This window comes from Drosophila teissieri, chromosome 3L (genome assembly GCF_016746235.2).
Source record: "Drosophila teissieri strain GT53w chromosome 3L, Prin_Dtei_1.1, whole genome shotgun sequence".
Taxonomy (NCBI): Eukaryota; Metazoa; Arthropoda; class Insecta; order Diptera; family Drosophilidae; genus Drosophila; species Drosophila teissieri.
In genome coordinates, this window is record NC_053031.1 from 13,814,638 (window position 1) to 13,841,998 (window position 27,361).

General features: G+C 45.4%; 1 protein-coding gene across 3 annotated transcripts in view; it reads right to left on the minus strand.

Annotated features, from left to right (window-relative positions):
* Positions 1–21,405, minus strand: part of LOC122617452 (CUGBP Elav-like family member 4) — a 137,187-nt gene extending 115,782 nt beyond the window's left edge. For all 3 annotated transcript variants that reach the window (XM_043793312.1, XM_043793310.1, XM_043793311.1), the window contains exons 1-2: positions 21,075–21,405; positions 19,095–19,563 (exon numbers count right to left, since the gene is read on the minus strand). In XM_043793312.1, the coding sequence (XP_043649247.1) occupies positions 19,095–19,154 (60 nt within the window). In that variant the 5' untranslated portion in view covers positions 19,155–19,563; positions 21,075–21,405. The remainder of the gene's footprint in view (positions 1–19,094; positions 19,564–21,074) is intronic.
* Positions 21,406–27,361: the final 5,956 nt, after the last annotated feature.

Below are 27,361 nucleotides of genomic sequence, written 5' to 3' on the forward strand. Positions count from 1 at the left end.
CGAGTAAAGGGAAGAATCTCTTAAATTCTGATCATGTCCAGTTTAGGGAATTATACATACCCCAAAAAAGGACCCTCTCACAGCCAATTTCCGGCCGCATCCTGCGTCCCTTATTCTCGTATTCCCCTGTTCAAGGCTCTTTAAATTTAATTTTCGACGAGAAAACTCTGTGTGCTTAGCATACAACACAAAAATAAACCGCTTAACATGGCTTTGAGCAGTGCAAATAGCACAAACGCATAGAGCGCATGCAAATGACAACTCGGCACGCCCACACGCACACTCACACACATACACACGCACACGCACGCGCTCGGCGCTCAAGTGTGTTTGTGTGCGCATAAGTGAAGTATATCTTTGTAATCCGAAATGCTCAAGGCGTGCAAATATTCAATTTTAAATATGCAGTCCCCTACCCCGAGGCCCACTCCCCTGACCAAACACTAAAATAAAAACGAACGAGGCATCGACAGAAGTTGTCTCTTTTCACACACAACACACACTCGTAGTACTGTGTATATAGCTCTGTCTCAAAGTTTGCAGCGCGTCATCTCTTTCTGGCCGCAGCAACTAAATGTCATAAACACAATGTCATGACAACTTTTGAAATTTGAATTTCAAAGCAAAAATTTGTGCCATTTATTCATTTGCTCAGTCATTCATTGCCATTTATTTTATTTGCCATGCCTTGCTGTACGCTCTTCTTCATATGAATATGGCACGAAATTGGTTCATGTCCATGTCTCAATTCGCCCACTCCTCGTCATCCTGCAGCAGGATCCCCGAAAACAAGCGCAAATTCCTTGCGAGCACCAGCTCTGCACACATCTTTGATCTCGCTGGCTGTCAATACGGCAGGACGACGATGGTGGGGGGAAGGACTCATGGGCGGAGATATGTGCGTTGGGTCCTGCACTAAGCGTAGCGACCCGAAAATTGTATTAATTTAGATTTCATTTAGTCCTGTCCCTTGGGTCAGTAATAGTTCCTTTTCCTGCGTCCGTCCAGCCGACCAAGGCGAAAGGAGTGGGCCGAATTAAGGACGTTAGAGAGCGCACAACTTGATTTGGTGATCAAAGTGGCATAGATTCGGGCAGTATAATATTTTATGGACTTTAAAACTTTAAGTTACATTTGGCCTTGGCTCTTCATTATCGGGGTTGGTTTCCGCATCTGTGATTGCTGGGGTTAGTTTTCCCATCGTCGACGGAGGGTTGACTGCATCCCATATTTGGAGTTCAGTTTTTTACGGCCGGCCTTGTTATTATTTTAATAAGCAACTTGATGTTGCTACTCAAAATGCTGCCACGTGTCCTGTGACACGGTGTCTTAGTTTGGGTTTGTGGGTGTGTCAAAGGCAAACAAAGCTAGACCGTTTTTTTTTGTATTTTTGTGTATATAATTAATAGGGGAGCCGTAAGTACTGTCGGTGAGAAAGTGCAATGTGCGAGAAGTGTTCCGGGGGAAGGTACGCAAATGGGAAATCAGATTATCTCCGGCAGATAGCAGGACATGGACATGACAAAGGTCGGGAACAATTGGAACTTGAGAACTGCCTGCTGACGCCAGTAAGCTCTCTCTATGAAACATTATATGTTCATTATAAACTGGCACCCATTTGCTTATCACTGCCTCATTTTCACCTTCCTTCGGGTTCAGCTCGTCCTTTGTCCCTTGTCCTTTGCCCTTCGCCCTCTGCCACCGGGAATCTGTGGCGCTGATTCCCTGTGATACCCACTTGAGCCTCGCAGATCCAAAAGTTTATTAAATATAAATTTATAACACGCACATGTGCCCCTTCACGTCAAACGGAAAACAAACAAAAGTCAAGTCTGCAGCCCTCTTCAACTGAGAGGAATAAGAGAGTGGGAGAGTGAGAGAGAGCCACCCCAGGATCCTTCGGATGGCTGCTCCTTCTCGCCTTTGCCATAACTTAAATAAATATGCAAACATTTCGTCACATTCCACCCACGCCCACTTTTAATTTAAGCCCACTTAACACCTCATAAAACCGGCTACGTTCTGCCTGAATGAATGAATGACTGAATGAGCGAATGACTGAGTGAGTGAATGAGTGAATAACTGAACGAATGTGCGAACGGGGGCGAAAGTGAGTGACTGACAGTTGCAGAGTTCTTCCGCAGTTTAATATAAAATATACACATTTTATACATTTTAATTTTTACATTTAACAACTTCCAAGCAATTAGCCCGAAAGGGTTGCTCCGCCCTCAACCACCCCGCTGTCCTCTAAGCATTCCACCCTCTTTCGGATTCCTGCCTCTTGGTTGATTGCTACTTTTGGCAAATTAAACTTGAAAGTTGTAAAATTTCCCTTGTCATTGGCAAGGACACGTGCGTGTCAAACATTTCTCATCTCAACCCTTGTTGCTTGCCAGCGATTTTGGTGAGGAATTGTGAGTGCGCGTAGCTAAATTAAAATGTATATAAAGTGTATATATACGAGTATATCCATGTCCTTGCCCGCCGGAATGACATTCAATCCAGCGTTTTTATTTCCGCTCTCATTGCACTGCAGTTGGAATCCTTTCGTCGGCATTGATTTGCGTGCTTTAGGCGCACAAAATTACCTCAATTCAGTGAAACAGATGTGGGCTCTGCTGAGCCGGGCTGAGCTGGGCTTCATTCGCAGGCCATAACAATTGCTGTTTATGCTGATTTTTATGCCCCCTCAAGACACACACTTTCCGCTCAGGTCTGGCTATGAATAAGTAAGTAAGCGGCGAGGATTCCTCCTGCCTCTGCCTCTGCCTCTGCCTCCACATTCAAATGTTGTCCTGCTCCGCCGGCTTATTTGCCATGTAATCTTAAGCGACAGGCATTTGTTTACTTATTTATGCACTTTCTCCACCAAACGGAAAACACACTCGAACTGAACTGAACGGAACTCCCTTTGCCCATAAAGGTTAGCAACTTAAAAATCACAATGGGGGCTTTGACTCTGCCATTAGATAAGATGTGAGTGTTTGGGGGTATCTCTTGCTTTATTTTTATGCGCTTCGTGTGAGATTTTTATTGTGTACACACACACACACATCCACACAGAGAAAAGAACTCAGAGACAGACGCTATCTTTGCCACGTTTGCTTTTATTATTTAATGGAGCACAAAATGCATTTCAGGCGCCCGCTTATTTGCTTTCCTGCCGCCATCCTGATCCTTCGACTGCTTAGGCGTGCGGTTTCGTCCTTTGGGGGTGGATGTGGGCCAGGCAGGCATGCGAAATTAATAATTTATATATGAAAATGTGCGTTAAGAGCAGCAAAATGCGAGGCGAGTGGCGTAGAGTCTTGAAGTCTTCGAGTCCTGGAGTCTGTTTGCCAAATGGCTCAGGACAGAGGCGTTAGGCTGTTTGGCAAGGTCATAAGTAGGACTTGCCGAGATTCCAGCCACCCATCTCGTTCATCGTAATTTGCTTAATAAAACGCGGTGTGGCATATTGCATAAAATATAAGGCATTCCTTTTGTTTGCCTTTGTTTTTCCACCGCCTTTGCGCAATTTGTAAATTGCAAACCAGATTTCTGCTCGAACATTCTCGCTGGCTGTCGCTTTTCATTTGAGACTTCAGCTGGAGAGTTGCACTTGGGGGCGGCAGCAGGATGTCTGTCGGAAGGAGTCAAGTGGATGTTATGTGCATAAATTTCCACAGATCCCAGACTCCGGGGAACTGGGTATCCGGGTATCCGGGAAGACTAGCCGGCAAAAGGCCCTGCGGCTGGGAGTATTTTTATGGAGCAGCCAAATGTCAAATTTATGCATATGAATGTTTATGGCAGCTCCAAGAGGGATTGCGATATGATAAGTCCCATAAAGCACGTTGATTTGCAGATCCTGGCATACCCCTTGCTACCCTTTCGAGTGCAGCAAAAGTGCTCAGTCACCGCTAGCAATTATCCCGCTGCCAGCATCCGGCAAAAGTCAATTGAAGTTGTAATGAGAATTGAAATGGCCAGCAATTAAAGGTGATGGTGGGGATATATCCACCACCACCCCGGAACAACCAGGATTGGGTGTCCAAACGCCCGATTTCGCCGCTTTTTTCCGACGGTTTACGCATGCCGCAGGCTCAAACACTTTGCATAACATTAAGCAGCTTCACTTCAGTTTTTATTTCGATTCGGATTCGGATCCAGATTCCCTTCCGTTTTCTCCTTTCTTCCGTTTTATTTCATTTTTTTTGTTTTATTTGTGGGTCTCTGTGGTCGACCGCAGCTCCATAAAATATGCACCCAGACACACAACAAAGTGAAGTATGCAAAATGGAAGGCAAACAGTATGGAGCGGAGTGTGGGCGTTTCTTTGGCCGGGGGGTGTGGCAAAGCGCCTAAAAGCATATTTCAATTAAGCTATCACCTTGAATTATTCTCACGAGCACACCACACCACACCACACACACCACCCACCCACCCACAGACAGACAAACACAGAAACCCATATACAAACAGCAGCGAGAGTTCTGCCTAAAAGCAGACTACTTTTTTATTTTTAATTTTAATGTTTTCATTCACCGCCAGCAGCGGAGAACGGAGAACCGAGAAGGAGAAGGAGAACGTTAAAACCGCTCGTCAAAAATTTGCATTTAAATGAGGCGCAGAGGCGACTGACTGACGGGCCTGTTTCTCTGCTCTCCTTGAAAGTGGAAATTTTTATGATTGCGGTGACTGCCAAATTGTCAGTGGATTCACAGAGTGTGTGTGCGACTCTGTCTGTGTGTGTGCGTGGGTGTGCCCGCTGTGCATCTGTGTGTGTCTCTGCATAAAATGTAAATATACTCTGCTGTATGAGCGAGGGGTCAGTGAACACACAAAAGTCGTTTTGCCATAAGAGAGAGAGATAATACATGTTAGCCTCCTCGGATTCTACAGATCCTCAAAACTGCAAAGTCAAAGCACATGCAATTTGAATCATGCTACATTTTTCTCTAATTTACAGAGCAAAAACCGTTATCAGGCTTAAAGCCGTTCCAAAATCACAATTAAGAGGCAATTCCGGGCAAACCGGATGCGGACACACAGCGCTCCTCTGTGTTGGCTATGCAGAAATTGCCCAGCTCACACGCACACTCGCATGCTCAGACGTCGGTCCATCGTCATCCTTCATCCGGGGATTTCTCTCCATCGCTCCATCTCCCTCTGCCTCTCACACAGCCTGGCTCTCTCTCTTTTGGCCAAAAATTTTTGGCATAAATGCCATAAACAGTTTATTTAGCAACGGAAAATTAACTGCAGAATACTGACACAAGCCCCCTGCAAAAACCAAAAAAAAAGAATGTGTAAGAGGCACTGGCAGTCTGTCTGCCACGGGAACGGATGATGCTGCCCAAGTCAACCCATGTATATGGCCTCCGCTCGGCGCAACTCAACTCAACTCAACTCGACGCTTTATGACGTTTTACTTCATGTGCAGCTTCATAATTAAGTGACTCCCGGGGGGGTGGGACGGTTTCGCCCACCGAAACTAGCTCAAGATTCGGAGATGGGGGGACGGGGAAGTGGTAGACACACACAGGGGAGCTTTTAGTTTTGAGCCACGTGAGTAGCATCATCGCTTTGGCTTCGCCCGGGCCATAAAAACAAGCCCCAAACGAGGTCAACGGAGGGCACTAAAATGCATTTGCTTTATATTCGTGTACACGTATATCTATTGGTCCTGGTGGGAGGGGGGTGGGGGGAGGATATGGAATGCCAAAGGATGTACGGAGAGGTGGGTGGTGTATACATATACAGTTAAAGACGCACATAAAAAGTGTTAGCAGCTCGTTTTGTGTACTTACTAATTTGATGGCTGGTGGTATTAATGGATGATGGCAACTTACCTGCAAAGACAGACAAGGGAGAACACGGAAATGTTTAATATTAAGTGATATGGCAGTGCAGAGTAGTTAAGTAGTAGTGGCAGGGGAAATTGGCTAAAGTATAATTAAGTCATTATGAGTGCTGGGGGGTGGAAAACGAAAACTGTAATCAAATATGATGGGCGATAAGAGAGAGTGCATTAAACTATATTTAATCCCCACTATCTCCGCAGCCAAAAACCCCTTTTAAAGACCCAGTCACAGGACCCGCTCAAGTTTACCCCAAAAATTGATTATTGCAAACACTTTAACACGCCCAGGCACATGGCAAAGTTAGCCCAGGGCGAGAGCAGAGAGAAAAAAATGTCATAAAAATTCTATTTTCGTATAAAATTTCGAAAGTAATCTAATAAATATTGATTTTCATTCGTCATCGCCAGCGACGTTGGCGATGGCGATGGCGAAGGCGACGCTTGGCGACAACAACATCATCATCAGCACCACAGGGTCACTGGGATGGGATGGAGTGGGCTTGGATGGATTCGTATGGCATCGAGTGGGATGGGATGGGATGGTTTGGGGATGGCATGGGATGGTTTGGCAGTAGGTGGTGTGTAACCCTACACGGGGACACGACATCACGGAGCGCCACACAGGCGTAGTCAATAGTCGTTATTTGATATAGTCGCCAGACCAACAACAAGCTGGCCATGATGAAACGTGCCTGGGACCGCCGCCACTGCCGATGCCGCCGCCGCCGCCGCTGACCAGGACATCGACCAGGAGCAGGAGCTGACCGCACGTAGAGCGAGTCCTTTGGCTGCAAGGGATGAAATCATGCGCGCAACTCGTTTTCGGTCAAGCAAGCCAGAAATTGTGGGTGTGGAACTGGGCAGTGGGTGGCTTAAGGGTTGCTGCGGGGGGTGGTGGCAGAAGGGCGGACAGAAGGGAGGGGAGGGCAAACAGTTCATTCAATCATTCAAATGTCCTTTGAACTATAAAAATACATGACACTAATAAAGAAAACGAACAAATGACACGACACCGAGCGCTCTAGAAGCTCCAGAGGCTCCAGTCCAGAGGTGGAGCGGCCAAAATTGCTATTTAGAGCAATTTATAAGCATACTTTGAGGCGCCCCCACACCCTTGCCACACGACATTTGACATTTACGAGTGAGTCCAGCGCCCTCCATCCTTCTGTTCGCCTTCCTTCCTGCGCCCTTCCTGCCCGTTCTCCTCCTTTTATAGATCCTTGCGCCCACGACCACCATAAATTTTGTTGTAGCTATTTATTGCATTTTTATGTAAAATGATCCTAACGGTAAACCTATACAGGGTTCTCCCTTTTATTTTTATACTTTTTAAAAGTTGTTTATGGGGCCACGAGAAATCGAATTGCCAGTCGTATTCCACGAAGCCCACGCTGCACGAGAGCAATTTAAGCAATTAAAGGTGGGCCACGCTACCTCTGCGATTCCTCTAGCTGATTTTTACAAGAATTCTCGATTCTCGATTTTCTATTTTCTATTCATTCGCCGGCAGTCGCCACAGTCAGCAGTGCATACTTTCTGAGGCTTTGGCATGATTTATCTAGCATCTACCACGTCTGCACCGCATTTTTATGGCCATATGCTGAACTCTGCCCTCGATTGCCGTAACAATCGGCGAAAGCCACAACAACTGGGCACTACAGCTGGAATGGCTGGCAAGGCTGGTGGAGCTGTTGGAGCTGGTGGAGTTGGTGGAGCTGGTGGGGCTGGAATTGGAGGACACAAATCAAAACAACGCACACAGCGCCTAAAAAGCTGCTAAGGCCAGAGGATACGGCCCGGGGGCAGTAAACTACACGAAGGCTTTCTTCGCCGCGTCTGGGCCCAGGCCCATGTAATCTCTGTTGACCATAAAGATTTATAGACTATTGTGTGTCGTTCACGCTGCTGCCACCGCCGCCGCAGCAGCGGCAGCAATGAAAGGAAACTTTTTGCAACTTAGCGCCAAACTTTATGCAATAATTTATATATATTGGGCGCGCGCGGTCTTTGGCCATATAAAAATGGTCCAAGCAAAACAAAACCGAAAAAAGAAATATACACAAATAAAAACAAAATAAAAAAATGGGATCAGAAAACGCAATGCCGACGACCTACACAAAAGGCATTACCCATAATAGTCGCAGGAGCAAACAAAGGACGAAGGAGCCACCGCAGCCGGCGTGAACGTAACGCGTGTAGCAACAAGGACGAAGGATGAGGAAGGATGCACACGAACTTGATGGAGTAGTGAGGTGGCAGACATACACCTGCCAAGTCGAACTGATCATACTCTGGAGGATTCCCAAATAGATGAAACTTTCAACATCAAGTTCTTTATATCATCAGCAATAACAGATGATGGATAGAACTAAACGGCGAACTGGGGCAAGTTGAAAGGTTTTAAAAACTTTATTGTCTAGCCTTTGGCAAAACTTTAACTGTTCTTAACCCACCAGCAGTTGTATTTTATGGCTTGCTATTAGAACTAAATTTAGCCACCACGAGGAGACTTCATTTAAGTGCACAACTCAGCAATATAACATTTAAGTGGTAGATTGAAATTAAAATAATAAAAAAGAATACTTCTAGACACCCTATGTGCTTAATTTAGTAATTTCGGTATGGCTGCTGAGTGGTAAACTCAATTACATTGATCAAAGAAATTCCCTGATAGCATCCTGCAAATTATGCGAGAAAAAATCCAGGACACCCGCGATCCTAAATAAGCGTGACCAGGTTCGCTGCATGGAGAGTTGGCCAGAGTTGGTTGTGGCGCGATAAAAAATTAAAAACTTGCTCCTCCGATACACCGCTTAGGTGTGTGGATCGCGGGGCGAGGAGTGGAGGGGAGCGGAGTGGAGTGGAGTGGATGGGAATGGAGGTCCTGGCGAAACGGGAGAGCGCGCCAAGTGTAAAAAAGAAAAAGTTTTCAATGAGTTTTTCCTGTCGGCATCGCCGGCGTCGTCCTCGGTTATGAGCCCCCCTTTAAATACCACCCCCTCCCCCTGGGCGGTTTATTGTTGTTTGCGTTTTAAATAGACTCAAGTGTTGTTGGTAGCTGCCGGTTGCAGGCATTGTCTGAAGTGCGTTTGCTGCCGCGGCTCATTGTTGTTGCGCCCGGTGGCGGGATGCTGCTGCCTCTGCCACTGCCACTGTTGTCCTGGGGACTCGAAATCAATCGATAGTTAATGGAAAATCGTTATTAATGAAAAGTTCGCATCCATCTCCCTCGCTCTCCCCGTGGCAGCCGGCAATTGAGCGTTCACTGAGCCAAGGCAAAATGGTTGATAAAGTGCAGAAAGCGATAAAAACGAGGCAGAATGGGAACAGAATGGGAGCAGCGAGAGAGAGCGCTACATTTAAGTAGCAAAGTTTTCCTTTTTTTTCTTTGCCCTCGTAATTTCATTTGAGTGTGAAAAGTTGCACGCACATGGCAAAAAGTTGCGGGGGAAAAAGGCAACCCCTCCGCTTTTTTGTTGCTGCATATTTTCCAGAGCATAAATATTTTATGCATGCAACAAAGGCAGTCAAAACACAATGGCCAAAAAAGTTGGTGAAGGCGACTTGCTCTGTCTGTTTGTGAGGCATTTGCACCTCTAACAAAGCAGGGCTTCACTTCTTTTTTTTTTTTTAGTACTTTTGATTGAGCAACCCGCAAAAGTTTTCCCTCTTTTCCATTCTTGCGTTTGTTTTTTTTACACGAATATATTTCGCATCCTTCACTTTCGATAGTTTAATGGCAGTTTAAGTAGTTTGACAGCGGTGCGTGGCGAGGGGCACAAATAAATTGATTTGCTCCAGGAACTCATTACGACCGCATCGCGATGAGGCCGGATCACGCAGGACATAAATAAAGGATACCCTGTACGCGCTTCCTGGTCTCGGAATGGTTTTGTAATCACATCAGGCCGACTGGCCAAGCAAGGCGGAGTTGCACAATTTTTGGGGTGGCTGATTTATTGCAACAACAAAGTTTTATCATGCATATTTTATGCGTGTAAATGTTGCCGTCATAAAATTTCTCCTTCAAGAGGTCCTTCCGCACGCATGTGTGTGTGTGAGTGTGCGTGGGTGTATGTACGCATACAGGAGGATGTGGCACGGTCTTTTATGCGTACGAGTTGTAATGGCGGCCAATAAAGCAGCCATTCAATGGCAGCAAATTGGCATTTTATTAGCGCAACCATTGCCAGCACACCCCAGCACACAGAACTGAACTCGCCTGAATTTGCCACTAATTTGGCTCGTACTTCGCGCGTATGTCATAATAAAAATGAGTGTTGAAAACTTTTAACAAACGACAAAATACCAGCCGCACTTCCCGCCACCCGCATCGATCGATGATGTCCTGCCTGTGGGTGCGGGTACTGCTGCAAAAGGATGTCGTCCTGCGCTTTGAGGTCGTCGCCGCCGCCGCCGACGCAGCTACTGCCTCGGATTTCGCATCTAAGGCTGGGAGGGCATAACTCAAAGTTTACTCAAGTTACTTGCGCCAGCGACAAGACAGAAAACTTTGTACTTTACATCATTAAAAAGTTTCGCTTTCTCCGCTATTTTTTTCCACTGTCTCTCTCTCTCTCTCTCTGTCTCTTTCTCTGATTCTGTCTCCGGTTTAGCAGTTCTTCCCGGGGCTTTCGCCTTTCTCGGCAACTTTTCCGGCCAGAGACTGACTCCACTCCGGCTTTGATTGTGATTCAGGCTCCGACTGAGGAGCTTAGCGATTGTCGGTTGCCCATCAATCGGGCCAAAGGGAATCGCTTAATTTGTGCGAAGCGCAGGAATCTAAAAGCGGGGCTCCTTTGACCGCAACTGCTTACAGGGAATCCCTTGTCCTGCCAGAAAGGATGGCAAACCAACAAAAAAAAAAAAAAAAAAAAAAAAAAGGGAAGAAAACTGCATACACTTAGGCGTGAGCTGGAATGCCCGTAATAAACGAGCGCGTAATAGAAAAAATCCCTGCCTCCTGGGGAGGCGAACAACAAATAAATAGTTGCAATGCTCCAGTTTGCTCTACGCTCTGGTTGGCTGCCTGCCACTGGCCACATTCTGGGCTAAGGGTTGTGGAGCAGGGGGCTGGGCAGGGATGGGGCAACTGGGGAGACTGGGGACTTCCCCTGGCTCATAGTTGGCAGCAGAAGCAGCAGAAGCGGCAGTAGTAGTTGTAGTCGTGCGGTGGTTGCCTTTTTGTGCCCATGCGCATGGAAAATAGTTGCACAAACTTGCACAGAGCAAAAAAAAAGGAACGAGAAAAAAAGGATATAAACGAAGGCATGAAATGTACGGGTTGAAAAAAGGACCAAGGGACTGCCGACAAAGGAGGAGGAGTTCCCCGGCTTAGAGTGTCCTGCCTTGTGTATCTTTTTTGAGGCACGTGGGCGGGTGGGTGTGTTGGTTCTGCATTGTCACTTGGCAAGTCTCCACCACCTCCTCCGGCGAATGGCAGAAGATTTGCATAAAATTCCCAGTCTCGGACAGCACATGTGACTCTGGCAGCATGGTAAATGGGCAGATGGGCAGATGTGTGCCATTAAAGTGTTGCGCCCTGGCAATTATTAAGTTTCACTCCGTTCTTTTTCTTGCCACTGCAACAATTGCAGTTGTTAGCCGCTCGGTTCCGCTCGCCGAGAATTATGTGCAAGGGCATGCACCGGCGAGCACAAGGCGGCGTATTAGTGACAATTTAGCGGGTCCTCGGCGGGGTCCTCGGAAAATGGGAAAATAGGTGGCAATGCGTGTGCGTCGAGCGTTAAATTAAGCCCGGCAACAGGACAATAGAAGGTGCGAGCAAGGACTAAAGATTAGTTGGCAAAAGCCCGGAAAATTGAATCTGGGTTAGGTGTAAGACAGAGGCTTGTGATCACAGGTGCTTCCTGGTAAGATCAAACTGTGTTTACAATTGGATGGAAAATCAGAGTAAATATCACTTCTAAAGGCATCTAAGGGAGCTCTGCTGCCATGTGATCCAATCTCCGCCCAGGACAACCAGAATCAAAAGGAATGCAACATTAGTTGAGATTGGATAGTCAGCCCGCCTCGGATGGGATATCTTAGACTATTCGTTTCCACTGTCGTTGGATAAATGATGCATATGCATTTCTATCTCCATCTGCATCTCCAGCTCCAGCTCCAGCTCCATCTGCAGCTCCATCTCCATTCGTGCTGCTCGCCGTGGCGAAATGGCATTTGTATCAGGGAGGTAGGTACATGTGTCATGTATTTTTTATATCCCTGCCAAACATAGTCTTTATGCTTTGACAAAATGTATACCATTTGCATATCCTCAGCTGTTGCAGGGCCCCCTGCCACTTCGCCTTCCATTTCGTGTATTTTCCCTTGAAAAATGCAGCAAAAGCCAACGAACTGTAACTGGACGTCGTTTTCATCAATATCAATGGGTGAAAATCTCCTCCGCCCGCCACATTCGCATCCGCATCCGCATACTCATTCTTCTGCTCCGCATTTTTCGTTTCACCAACAGAGTTGCAACATATGCTATGCTGCACAAGTGGGCTGATGTGGGATGATGGGGTGTGTTTTTTCGAAGGGGGCGGGGCAGGTCTGGTGTGGACAGCAGCGCTTTTGCAATACAACGCATCATTTTTATTGTTTGTCGGCTGCAAGAAAATAGCTGCAACACCAAAACCAACAACGACGTCTATTGAAAATAGAAAGCAAAATGCTGCAAGGCAGTACGCGCGAGGGCGGGGTGGCGGGGCAACGAGGCATCGGAGTATCCGTTCGTGCTTTTGTATTTTTGAACCCAAAAATAGAAAAATGCAACTAACTCGAGCACACACAGTACGCGCAGAAAATCGAGAAAATAAACTTGAAATGCGCATTGAAGTGGCGGCATCTACTGCAGCCCAGCCGAAGGGGCAATGAATGGGGCGGAGATTACGGACAGACTATACATTTCTGAGTTGTGAGTTCTGAGTTCGGAGTTGCACTACGGCACTCCCTTCATATTTCGTTCACTCTAAGATATGCACTTTGGCATTACCCATTTCCCTCTGTTCTCGCAATCAGGCTAAAGATTTGGCAGAGCTGCTCCTCATGTCATGGGAAAGATATACATTTGATTAGGTTGGGATTTAAAGGGCGAGCAGGCAGAATTTTAAGCCACAGGGCAACAAGCTCCATCCATTCGGAGCTCTTTAAGTTCAGATACTGTGCCCCCTCCTTTGTGGCACTAACGACATTATCAACAAGGCAGGCAGCCCGCAGCAGAAACTACAACAACAGCAGGAACAGCAACCGCATTTAACTATCGTACACTTCACTACCTAATAAGTCTCAATTAAATGTACATAAAGCATAACACCTTGTAACATTTGCATGTTTCAACCAACAAACTTGCCCCTAAACACCCTCCGCCCCCCCACCATTTCCCCCTCGTCATCGTGTTTACTTGAACAACTTCGAAAACTTTCAGCACGCAAACCTTTAACAACAAACGCTAAATACAAAAGCAGTGGCAGCAACAGCAGCAGCAGCAAAAAACGTATACAATCGTAAAACACCTGCTCACCCACCCAGCAAAGGCAAAAAGGAGAACTGTCATTCTGCCAGTGTGTCATTCAATCATTCCCTCATTAGTTCAGTGCCTGACATTGTCAATGTCATGGGGCGTTGTTCGATCGCACTTAAAGCTATTGGGTGTTTAGATTTTTTGGCCAAGGGAAATGCGCTTTAGTGCTGAGGGTGTGCACAAAAATCGTATCCTTTGGCATACAGGACACTCTGTAGAACACTTGAAACGATTCAAAGAGATGGCTTTAACTCAACGTAATCTATTATTTATACTGTTGAACTGAGGCAAAATTTTAGCTTAAATCTATGCATTATTACGTAATCAAATTATTCGAGAAACTAAAGTCCCTCTTCTGGGAAGGGTATTTCTTGGCTCCCCGAGTGTCTCGTTTGGCTTTCAATTAAATATTGCTGGCTTGACTCGCACTGTCAGCCCCACTCCATGCATATCCTGGCCAGGACCCTCAGCCACTTCCAATTTCCCATTCGCATTGCATGCGTGCGTTTCAAGTGGCTGTTGCTGTTCTGGCCCGCTTCCTGTCGTAAATAAAGTGGAACTCAGGTTTTGGCAACTCCCACACAGGTTGGTGCCACCCTTAATGAATACGACATTATTTTTTATGAGCTGTCAAACACTATTTTCCATACATTTCTTCTCCTTCGGCTTCTTGCCTGCCGCCTTTTTTCACCCACTCGAGAGGCTCATTCCAAGTTTCCTTTTGCCATTTTTATTTATCGCCCTCGAGTGTTTGGTATTTGCCGTTGGTTTTTGTGTGCGACCCGTGTGGTGGTGTTGTTGTGTGGTTGTGCGGTTATTGTTATTATTTATATTATTTTTGATAAATGTTTTTGGGAAATTTGTATTTTATTGGTTGTTTATCGACAATTAGCGGTTTTGTGTGCCGAGTTTCCTTTTGCATAATGTAAACAATATGTAAACAGTCGGCTTATTCTCCCTCCTCACTTCTCCTTTCGCCGCCTTGTTGATTTATTTGCCAAGTAGAAAAACAATAAGGAATCTCCTCAAGGAAAGTGGCAACTTGAAGAGCAAATATCAATAGGGCTAAGGATGTAGTAGCAGCAAATAATTAGGGTACAAAGAAAATGGAAACTGCAGAGAAAAACTGGGCTATATGCGCAGAGGACCGTAAACATTCTGCATAAATAATAAACAGAAATACAATTTATTGTTCACAAAGCAGCAGAAGGCAAAGAAGGCGAAAAGTCGAAAGCTAAAGGCCTCTTCATGCGGTTTTGCACTTCGGCAGAGGCATTAAAAAGTATGCAAAGTATATATACACCAAGTATATAGTGTATGTGGTTGCACGGGCAGGGGGGGAGGGTTTATCGGTTGGGAAAAGCATCTGGAAAATTTGTTCACATGACGCACGCAGCTGCCGGCGCTGCAAAGTGCGAGATTTTCCTTTGCTCGGCCCATTCTCGTTTTTTGGTATTTTTGCGCTTTTGTTTACATTTTGATTCAGCTATTTTCAGAAGCCATAAACAAAACAAAGGAAAACGTGCAGAAGCCCAAGAACAGGCGGAAAAGAGCAGAAGGCAATCGAAGTCGCGGGGAAAAGTCGGAAAATATATATGTATATATATATATAAGCATATATATATATAAGCATATATGTATATATCGGGGGAAACCTAATGAGCTGTGCAGCTTTTGAAGTTGCCTCATTACGGTGATCGAATTGAAGGGAATCGAACATCGATCGATAGTCAAATGGAAGACCCACAATTAAGGCAGGCAGCCATAGATAAGACCTGGCCTCACGGACTCGTGGAATGGGCATGGACACGCTCGAGGGTGTGCGTTAATCACGCAAGTAATTCTAATGCCCGACCCCTGCCCCGCGCTCCTGCTCCATTGCGATAAGTTTTCCTCCGCCGCCCGAATGGGGGTGAGTTTTCCCGTTTTCCTTCTCGCCCGTTTTCCCGCTTTCCCACTTTCCTGCTTTTCTGCTTTACCGCTGCTGGCACAAAGCATAATCAGCGCTGAACATGCCAAGCACAACAAAGGAACCAAAGACTGCTGTTCACTCTGAGGGTTCGGGGGTGCAGTCTGCGCTCCCTGTTAACAAAGCTATAAAACTGTCACCTCTCATAATCAAGGAACTCAAATTAAGGCAGAGAGCAAGGTCCTAGTCGCGTGTCCTTCGCCATACATAATAAAAATTTAAATCATTACAGCGCAGCATAGCGGAATTGAGAACTAAAAGGATTTCATTAGTAGTTTTTCCTGGGGGAATCGTCTTCGAGGAAAAGTAAATGAGTTCATTGGCGCATTGATTGTGAACTTCTTTTAACGAGTCACGTTGATTTGGTGACCATTTATCAGAGAAAGCTCTATATTACTAAGCAGGATTTTAATACTTCAGAAAATTGTATAATCCCTTAGTATTCAATATTTATTTTGTACTTATTTAGATCACATATCTAAATGAGTAGAAGGAGTTGAGCTACCGTCGTACCTAATTTACTAATCACTAATTCCATTCGCTTTTCCTAATCAATTTGAAGCACGTTCCCATAATGGAAAACGTTGTCCTATGAAAGTTTCATTGGCTGGCCAATTTTCGCTTCGTCGTTCTTTGCCGCGGCTCCTCGGGTAGTATTTATGATTATTAGGCTGGGCAATTTGCCGACTTAAGCAATTACCAGCGAGCCAACAAAAGGCGTTGGCGCTTTTCAATATTTATACGCCTGTCACCCCCTACCCTCCCTTCCTTAACCCACCACAGCACTCCCATTTTCCTTTGGGCCCGTCTAATGGTATGTAAATGCTTGACGGCTTACAAAACAGCGAGCCAAGCATAACAAAAGGCGACCACAACCCGTTATTATTATTGTTGCATACGTCAAGGCGCTCGCGCTGTGCGGTCTGTCTTGCTCCTTGTTTTCCCTGCGACTTTTTGTTTCTTCTTCTGCTTTGTTTTCTCAAGTAATTTGCAGTGGCATGTAATTTAATACGCTGCATGTGTGAGTGAGCTCTTCTGTGTGTGTGTTAGCCTCGGCGAGCTGTTGAATGCGGTGGCCCCAGGTGGGCAATTGTGGGAGGGGCCGTCAAAAGGTAGGTATATTATGCCAGCGGCTGACAAGCCGGGGACTCCTCGCTCGGACTCCTCAAGATTATTGGTTTCAAGGGTAAAATTATGAAATGAAGTGGAAAATTAAGTGTATGATTGTGCCAAGTGGCAACTGGCAAGAAGGCGCTGTCAAAGGAGAGGAGATTTCAAGTGGAAGGGCACAGTCTCTAAAGGGTAATGACGAAAGGGTACTGATGAGCGGAACTAAATGGAAAGCGGCTAGCTGGATTTATAAGATAATATAATGGATATTCCTTATAGCAGACAGGATAGTGAAGCTTTAGAACAATGTATTTTATGAACACTTCTATAAAGTAAAGCTACTACAAACTGTTAAATGCATTTTTAGCACCAATCTACTAAAACTACCTTTAAAGAAACTTTTTGTTGGTGTATTAGCGTGTGCTCTTACTATCAGTCCGGCAATAAAATCAGTCTACTAAGATTGCCGCAGTTAGCTTTCCCAAAAGAAAACTAACTTGCGAGCGAAGGATATAACTTCCAGCGGAAAGTTCGTGTCTCTGACTCATGGCCCAAAATGCAAGAGCCCCACAGCTCGAAATGAAATGAAAGCAAAGAAAAGGACCCCAACAGAACTGTGTCAACGACTTTGCTCCACTTAACCATTTAACGAGCAAGTTAGCTAACACGTAATGCCAGCAGCCAAAAACAACTACAACTGAGCAGCAACAAAAGGATGTGGAAAAATTCAAAACAAGTGGCACAAAATATTGAACAACAATAGGATGGAGCAGGACCGAGAGCAGCGAAGCAACAGAGAACGCATGTGTCATCATTAGAATAGAAGGAGAGTAAGGATAACGCGGCGTGGAGCGGTGCGGAGTGGCGAAGGACTTTCGAACATCCCTGCCAAGGATAAGAGCAGACAGGACTCGCTGGCCGGAGAGCGGGCGGCACTGGGAGGACAGGAGGACAGGACGCGGGACGCACGCACAAAGGACAACAAAGAACGCCGGCGACGTCATCTAACGCAGTACGCAGCACGCAGCACGCACCACCCAACCACCCGCAGCACCACCCTCTTCTTTTAGTGCGGTGGTGCTGTGCAACCCCCATCTACATGTACGCCTGATCCTAGACAGCCACCACCATAAAAGTGAAATACACAATGAAATTTACGCAATATCCCCGAGTAACAGACTTTTCTGCGTTGGCGTTGTAATAAAATCAAAAAAATAGGGAATATATATAATGGGCCATGGGGAATGGGGAACGGAGAATGGTGAATAAGGGAAAAGAGGGTGACAACTGGGGCAACATCAACAACAACAAGAACAACAAGAACATATGATAAAGCAGTCAGCTGAAAGTGAAACAGATAGATAGATATGGGGGCCAGAGAGGGAACTGAATGTAGTTACTCAACGCAACAGAAATAAATGTAAATCCGATTAGAATTTAAGGTTCTTTTTTGCCTTTCGCAAATTCCACAAAGCTGGCTGACAACTTTGGGAGAATCATGAGACTGAAAGGCGAGTGAATGGAAAAGTTGATAAATCAATATGTAGGTTAAAGATGCGTCCATATGGTTAAAGACTAAAATCGGTTTGAAACAGAAAGCCAGATAAAAGGATATCGGCAGAGCTCAATAAAAATAAATCACAATCTAGTGTCGTTTGATTGCGAGATTTATGATTCTAATTAAGGTAAAATGAATATTTTCCTTTTCCCTGATTGACACACTACTCAATTTGTATAATAAAATGCTCTTTAAGCATAACAAATTAATGTCTACTTTTTTTACTAGCAATATATACTTCATATAAAATAATTAATTAACAGAACCACACTTTGCCATTATTTGACAACAGGTTATATTTTAATTTTTAAATACCAAACTTTAAGTCAGTTATTAAAATGATGAAACCATTTTACACTTTTTTAGTCAAATGTTTTAGTTATCTAAACTTTATCATACAAAAGCACAATTTCGATACATTGCTATGTGAGGTTCACAATTTTTGGAAAAACGACTCATACGCTTGGGAAACGAAGAAAACTTCAAGTAATTGCATATTTCACATTCATTTTCTTGTCGCTTGAGTAAAATTTAAGCTTTCATCCAATCGTAGTCTACTTTTTGGACATTCCTGCATTTCTTTTCTCTGGAGGACACGGGCTCTTTAAGTCGGGACCAATGGACTCGTGACAAAGAAACGAGATGTTGGTCATTGTGCAGATTGCGGTGTGTTAATGGCCACGAGACGCAGACAGTCGGAACGGGAGTCACATTGACCTACACACACAGACGCACTGATTTCGAGTTTTGCGCAAAAAAATTGTAACCGCAATCACCCATACACACGCACAGAAACGCACACTGTGACAGAGAGGACGACACACAGACACGGGGAATGATTAATTGTCAAAATATGTTGAGCAAAGCCAAAAAAAAGAGAGGAAAAGCGTCACAACAACATAATAAAAAGTGCGTTAGTGTGTGCGGCGATGTATGCATATGTATTTGTATTAAGTTGTCATTACGTGACTGCGGACAACAAGATTTATTATCATTTTCGGCCCCATCGACCGCACCCAGCACTCCCCCCTCTGGTCCTGCGGTGTAAAAATTCATTTGGACTCTCGATTTTGATACTCACAGTAACTTGTTGAGCAAACTCAACCTTCGGCTGGCCGACCAATTCAATAATATGAACCATATGGAACGATTTGCTCTTGGACGTGGCGCCTTTGCGAGAAAAAATTGTTAACGATTTTCACCGATTCTGTGGGAAGCTTTTCGCAAATCTTCCTCTGTGAATGACCGTTGTTTATTTGTCTAAGTTTTGTTTCCTTTAATTTGTATCTCTTGAATAATTCTTTTGATTACGTTTAAGCACTTTTGAAAGTTTCGTTTCGTTTTGGGTTTTCACTTGAACTGTCTTCTCTGTTACTCTGTACTGGTTACTTATTGATTTTAATGTATTTTCGTGTGGTTAGCCTTCTATAATGTGTGTATGGCTTAGTGTTTATTATAATTTATCTTATCTGTATTTTCCAGTATTTAAACACACGCGAGTACTTCTCTCTCTCTTTTTCTTTCTCTCTCTCTCTTTCTTTCTCTCTGATCTAAAATCGAATTAGAATTTGTGTTTTGTGAATATTAGGTTGTGTTCACTGTAAGCATGGGTAATTCAATGATTTTCCAAGTACAGTTGGCTTGGAAAATTCTCCTGACTGTGAGTTTAATTGCTTGGAATTAAGGTGAACGCCGAGAATGGCAAGAAAATCTATCGGGGTAAATATTTATTGATGTATTTATTGTTTTTGGCAAAGCAAACTGATTTATCATTTTTATTCAGTGCACAAACGTGCTTGTGAGAAGGTCAAAGTAGAAAATATGGAATTCTCCGAAACGGTGTAAATTATTTCATAGGTTTTCAAATTAGTTTAAAGTTCAAAGAACAAATGAACACACGTTTTCACAGTGCACACAAATGAATTTCGAAACACTTCACAAATGACCAATCGTCTACTTTCAAACACTTTAATAAAAATATTGAAAAAATATTCCAGCAAACATTTCACATCGACTTGGAACAAGAATGTAAAACTCTTCAAAGGCAAATTTACTTTATTAAATCACTCCAGAAATTAAAGCCACCTCCCATGAATATGAAAAATTAGTAATGCGAATTACGACCATTTCAACACTCATCGATAATCAAACTTATTTCGCTATTGGGCCGGAGAAAATAATTTACTGTGAGTGTGGACGCTTTGGGCCACATCAAAGCGGCAGTAAAACATTTTAGCCAACTGAAACATTTCTACCAAATACTGAAATAGCAAATCGCTGGGCAAAGAAAGGAAAATCATGCTCTGCTGGCCAAAAATCATTAAGAGCAATGCATATTCAATTAACAGGGCCATATATATTGGCAACTAGCACTGGCACACAACTACACTTAGAATACAACAAAATACAGCAAACAGAACAGATTTGGGCGAAAAATGGTTTCAATGGGATCGAGTGCTGGAGAATCGGCATCGAATTTGGAATCGGAATGCCATGGAGATGGAAACGAAATTATGGAATGCTCAAAATATTCAAATTCAAATACAAATTCAATGTGAGAAACGCTTTCGGTGCTCCGCACTGCTTTGCTGCTTTGCTGCTTTTGGCTTGGTTTGCTTTAGTTTGGTTGGCTTTTTGGGCCAAAATTTTAATTGAAAATGTTTTCGTGTGCTGCGAGCGTGAAACAATTTTCGTTCGTCTGTTTATCTGGGCGAATTGAAAAAAATACATCCAGAATAAAACAGAGCGTGGAAATATTTCCAAAAACCAAACCTCAGGCAAAGAGAGAATAATACAGAAAAAAAACAACCTGATCGGCAATTGGGTTTCCTCTCGTAGTGCCCAGTTCTGTTTGGAAATTTCGTTGTTTACAAATTGTTTCTAATTATTTTCGGGTTTGTTTATCATGGCAGTCGGTCTATTTCTGGAGCTAATGTTAATGATACTGATGGAGAGATTTAACAGGAATCGAGTTCTAATGAGTCAGGAGTATCATCTATGGGTACTACGAGTATGGTTTTTGGGATTCAGGGTGATCTTAGTGGTAATTGCCCTTGCTTACAGATTTAACAGTTATATATTTGAATTAGTTGTAGCTTGTTTTGTGTTATGGGATTGAGTAAACGAATTGTTGTAAACTTTGTTTGCGATTTTCGTGGCGAATTTGATTTGATTAAATTGGCTGTTATATATTTGTAATATATTTTTTTGAAGCGAATTGAAATTTTTAATTTTAATTGGTTGATTTTCTTTGGTTTGGTTTTTTAATTTGTTTGGTTTGGTTTGGGTTTTGCTTAAATCTTTTTCATTGAATATTCGTAATTTGTATTATCGCTGCGTTTCAATATGCGTTTCTGAATCGAAGAACAAATGTCACACGACAGTCGACGAGAACTATACGAAATATTCCGACTTAACTACACAGAACTCAATATCATACTGAAAAAGGACGGCGCTTACAACGGCGTCCAGAGCCCCAAAGATCCGAACCGAACCCGAACCCGAAACCGAACTCGAGACCGAACCCGAACCAGTCCCTCGTCCGAACCCAAACCCGAACCCGAATCGCACCGAACTTACGCCCACCCGACCAATTCGAACCAGCAGCGAACGCAACAGCCCAACACGCCGGCAAAACAACAACGCTCGCACGTTCGAGGTGGAAAACGCTTGGCTGGGCGGTGGGTGGTGGGTGGTCCACCCCCACGGCCACTCGGCACATTTCCCGAGCATTTCAACCGTTTCGAGCGTTGCATCGAACATGTGTGCTGTCGAACAGGCAGGCGGCGAGCACTCATAGCCGAAGCAGCGTATGCTCTACCGGATCTGCTGGGGTTGTAACCTCGAGGGGTGGGGTGAGGTGGTTGCTGCCACTGATAATGGCTCGCTTGTTGCTCGCACGGCTTTCGCTGGAAAGTTCTGATAGCAGCCTACCATGGATCCCCAACTGGAAGCAAAGCGAATCGAACTAGAAACCCCAATCGCGCTACTTTCGGGCATAACAAACACACCGAATAGCGGCACTCTAGCCGTGGAGCAGGCTGGAAAACCCAACAAGGCCTAAAGGGAAAATCCCCGAACCGGAGTCGTCGGCGGGGGCGGGGGGCAATCGTGACTCGCATCGTGTTAGCCGATTCCGATTCCGATTCACGCGCAGGCGAGGCTCTCCTCTCTCGCTAGCGCCCTCTCGCTCGCGCTCTCGCTCTCCAGGCCCCCATGGTCGTGGTCGTGGTCGGCGGGTGCGAGCGAGACGGCCAGTCGGTTAGTTTCGGGGCCCTAGCTATGTAAGGTGTCTTGTGTAGTGGAGCGGAGTGCATCTGAGTGGGAGAGCGCGAGAGCCATGTGCCGGGCTTACTGGCTGGTTGCTGGTTGTCTGCCTGCCTGCCCGCCTGTCCGCCGATTGTAGGGGGTATTCACTCGTAGGGTACTCAAAGGGTGGACTGGGTGGCAGTAGGTGGTGGTGGGTGGCAGTGGGTGGCGGCTGGCATGGGGAGTTATGATGCGGCCGAACCGCGGCGAGCGGGCTGGAGACTGGCAAAAACATGTGCGTTTCACTGCCCCTGCTGCTGGGTGGAGAACTCGTCGTCGAGAAGTTGTTTTTGCATTTTCTGTTTTGACTGGAAGTGTGCTCATCATTGCGATGATAATTTTCTGTTGAATATTTATGAAACACATGACTCACAATGTTATTAAGGCTGCCGCTGCCGCTGCCGCCTTGCTGGCCCAAGAGGCGAACACACTCACACACACACGCACACAACGTGGCTGGAAAGCTACGCCAATAAGAGCAAGGAAGAGAGTTCTCTAAGAGCGCGAGTCCTGGCTGAAGAGCGAATGGGTAGTACGCACACACCCACACAGGCACACCATTCACCGAAATGTTGGCGAAATTCATCATCATGAGCTTGATGTTGATGACGACGCACGAAGACAGGAAGAAATTAATATGCGAAACGCAACAATTTTCGCCAACTACAACATCCACAACAACAACAAAAGCAGATGGAGAAACACTTTTTTAGTAGGGCTCAGAGCCGGCAAAAATAACAGCAACAAGGAAAACATCTGCGAGGCATTGAATAATGCCAGCCAAGTTTTTGGGGCGCGGCTTGTTGTGCTTTTTTCTCGGGGGTTTCCCCTCATGGTCGAGACACACTTTTGGCTTGTACTGCGAAGCGGTTATGGCTGTGATTGATTTCCCAAGGTAATTTCTCAAAGGAACGCGACCCCTTATGAAAATATAATTGGGCACGAATACCGATTACTGCCAGCAATCATGACTTTACAGATGCAAGTGGTTTTAAGCAGTAAGAGAAATGAATACGCCAAATACCATTAAGAAAGGAATTGCAATGATTTACTTTAAAATAGGATTTATAAACATGTATCAATAGAAGCATATCTTTTCAATTTGATAAATTTTGGATCGGTTATTCATTGGTTTGGTCTGAAAGCCATCAATGCCGGCCAATTCCCGCTGGCCAGCTGCTTTAATCCGCCAGCTAATATGCCAAATCCATCAATAGTCAGCTCGATTTGGTCGAGTTCAGTTCGGCTGAGTTCAGTCAGTCATTCATTCAAGCTGCTAACAATCTCCGCCGTTGACAGACTCGGAAACCTAACAACCTGCCAAAGCAGCAATGAATGTCGTCTACTCAGTTGCCTGTCCATCTGGCCCGCTCCACCCGCCGATCACCACCTCCTGCCCTTCAGCACCACCACCCCCCCACGTGACACCATCCACCCACCCAGCATCCTCCACCCCACGGCACTCCATTGAAGCGTTATTATTGTAGCTAGCTGTTATTCTTTTGCTGCTATTTTTGCTACGCGCTTTTTGCTCTCGCTTCTTTGTGCGTGGGTGTCTGTTTCTATCTCTCGATGTATTTGTGTGTCACTAGGATACGCAAAAGCATCACGCGCCACAGCCACCCAGCCACCCATTCCGCCCGATTCATCCATCCAGCAACCACTAGAGCAGTCGGAACCGGAGCTTCAGGACCCGTCAGGACCTCATCCTCGTCCTCGTCCACATCCCGTCTCCCATTGCCATTCCCCGGCGACCGTAGCCGCGTTGTCTTGGAGTTTTTCAATTTGATATGCTCGACCGATTTTCGCTCATTTCAAGCGCGGCACAACGTTGTCAGCATCGTCAGTCCGGCGCTGTTGTTATTGTCTCCTCGCGTTGCGCTTGTCGTCGCCAATTTATCGCATTTTTACTTTGATTTTGCGTTAATTTTTGGACAGCAACAGCAGCAGCCGCTCCTCTCCTCCCGAGAGGCTCTCGTTTTTCGGACCCAGCTCGCGCTGTGTATTTAGCGCTAAATGGTGTGTTGATATTTTCCCTCTTCATCTCCTTTTTTTGAACGCACTTTCCCATGCCCCATGCCCCATGCCCCCTGCCCCCTGCCTCGGAATCCTGCTGCCCCCGGAGGCAGCCAAGTGCGAAGGCATATAATCAGTGTCAAGATGGCGACGATGATATGAAATCAATTTTACAAGCCGAGCGAGCTATGTAGTTGATGGAATGCTAAGCGTAAAGCTGACAGAGAAATTCCCAGCATTTCCACGGCCAAGTGTTGGCCAGAATAGATATGCGGTGAATGCGTCAGGAACAGTCATGTTTTCCTTTTCATTTTTGAGTTATTGAATCAAGTCCAGCTGACTTGAGTCTTTATGATGAAAAGATAGCTTTTAAAACTCCCTTAAGCTAAGAAATGTTTTCATATTTAGCCTAACATTCAATGATTGATAGGGAAATTAAGCAACTCTAGCTAGTAATATAGTAGGGCATACCGATGATGATTATTGTATAGAATATTACGCTTTATTTGCTATATAAATTTCATTCCAACTTGTGACATATACCCTTCTTCAGGAGCACTTACTGTGAATATAAGAAAAGTGGTTTAATATGCACTAACTTATTATTGCGAAAAGGAAATAAGGAAAATGGAACTTCTTCGCAAACGTGGAACTGAACTGAACGCCATAACAACCGGGCTCTAAAGGAATTTTACGAATCAGTTATGAAACGGAAGGCAACTGGTTATGGGCTAAATACACTCAGCTTATCGCCTTTAACATATTTTCAGCCAGCCAAGCGCCGGAACTTTGCTGTACGACATTATTAAATCCTGAAATGGCAATAAATTCAATAAAACGAAAAATCACCGATGATTTTTCTGCCATTTACTCGGGCTTTATGCAGTTGGACATTATCTGACACCCCCATACATATATATACATATATATACATAGCCACTTACAGCGAGTCAATGTCATTTGGATTTTACATCTTCTATACGTACAACAAGTCGTTAGGCCGAGTCGGGCACTCAGCTCCAGAGCCATTGCCTTTATGCATCAACGAGCACACAAAAGTGGAGGAGCCCTCCGCATCCGCATCCGCATCCCCATCCGCATCCCCATCCGGATCTCCTTGCCCCCAGCACATGGTCGATATTTATGCGAAAATCAAGCGATAAATCTAAATTATATGCCAGTGCTAAAGCTAATGCCAGAGCAGAGCAGCCATGACGGGGCAGCCTTGGCTCCTGAACCCATCCTCCTGCTCCTGCTCCAGTTCCAGTTCCAGTTCCCATTGCCCATCCTGGCACAAGGAGTATTATTATGATGATTAGGCATCCTTCGAATGGCCTAATTAAAAACGAAACGAGAGGCGATGCTGATAGATTTTGATTATCATATAATTAGGAGGAGTCTCGTGTGCTCTCTCTCTGTGCCGCATTTGTCATCATCCATCAGAGGCGAAAAGGTCGCCGAACGGGATACTTTTCCAGATGCCTGTCAAAAGTTGGCCCCCCAAACGCACACACTGAACCGAAACTGAATGTCCTGTCATACATGTCGCAAAATTTCATTACGTCTGCTGCGTTCCTAGTGCTGTGTCGTCAAGTTTTCGTTACGCTGTCAGCCGGCGGCGCAGGGGTCAGAGGGCACCGCATCCTCGGCATCAGCAGAAACGCTCTGCGGTCGAAAATTAATGAAAATTTCATAAACTGACGGGGCCTATGTCAGTATGTGTACGTACGTACATATCCGTGTGTCTGTCTCAGTCTCAGCAGCAGAAGCAGAAGCAAACGTAGAAGCAGAAGCCATCGCAGTGTTTGCGGTTTGCCATCATAACTTAATTAACAGCCGCACAGAGCGAGCGTTCTGTGTCCCGAAACCCTAGGCCAATATCAATCCCAAACAGCCAGTCCAGTCCAGGCCAAGCCAAACCAATCCAATCCCATCCAATCGCATCCAATCCTATCCAATCCGGTCCCAAGCCCTGCGACCTTCTGTCCCCCGGAGCACTGATAGATACCGGGCATGATTCGCTGTCATCCCCTGCTTTGCATCTGACCCATCTAGGGCTGATCAAGTTATAAATAGTATTTCATATTTCACAACCGACGCCCGGCGACCCAAAGAACTATGTCAAAGTAGCATATGTTAGGCCAAGGGGGTGGTGGCTCAAAGGCCGGCCGACCGGCAACCCTTTCGGCCCCTTGGGGCATCAGGAACTTAAGGGCGGCACCAGTCAGCCAGCTAGCCAGTCAGCCAGTTCAGTCAGCCAGCCAGTTGAGTCGCCCAAACACGTACTCATAATAATATTTCACTTTGGTCCCACAGAGGAGGTTTCCGCTTCCCCTCGCCGCCCTGCCGCTCTGCTCTGTGTTGATAAATTGGCGACAGGGTATAAATTAAGAAATTGTACACTAATTGCGTAAAAAACTTGCCGGAGCTGCATACTTTCAGGCGGTTTTTCAATGCCACCGCGGAAGCGGGCAGGATATGGAAAAGGATCGCAGGACGAAGGATGAAGGGAGGGCCCAAAGTGCGTGAAAGTGTTGCCGCATTGTAAAAAGTTTTATTTATCGATTTTGTTTTGCGACCCGCAGCAACCAAATAGAACCCCTCCCCCACCCTCCTATGGCTTCCCCCTTTCTTGGCCCATTTCAATTCCAATTTTATGTTGTATCAAAAATTGTTAAAGCATACATTTTGGCGTTTGGCAGCCACTGACTAAGTGGGTGGGTGGGGTGCTGGGTGTAGAGGGTGGGGAACCCATCATCTGCGTGTTGCTGTTGCTTTTGAAGTTTGCACAACACAAAAACCGCAAAATCTAATTAACGGGGCGCTTGGTCTTGGTCTTGCCATTGTAGAGCAGAAGGGGGCGGGGCAGCCGGAGGGGGCGGCATTTGTGGGCGGAGGTAGTTTTGCGAGGTGGCGCGGTTAGCGCGGGTTTTCTTTTGCTGGCTGTTCCTGGCATTTGGCTTCGGGGCTTTTCCCCCCTGCTTCCTCATTCATCTCGTAGCCGCTGGAACTGAAACTGAAAGA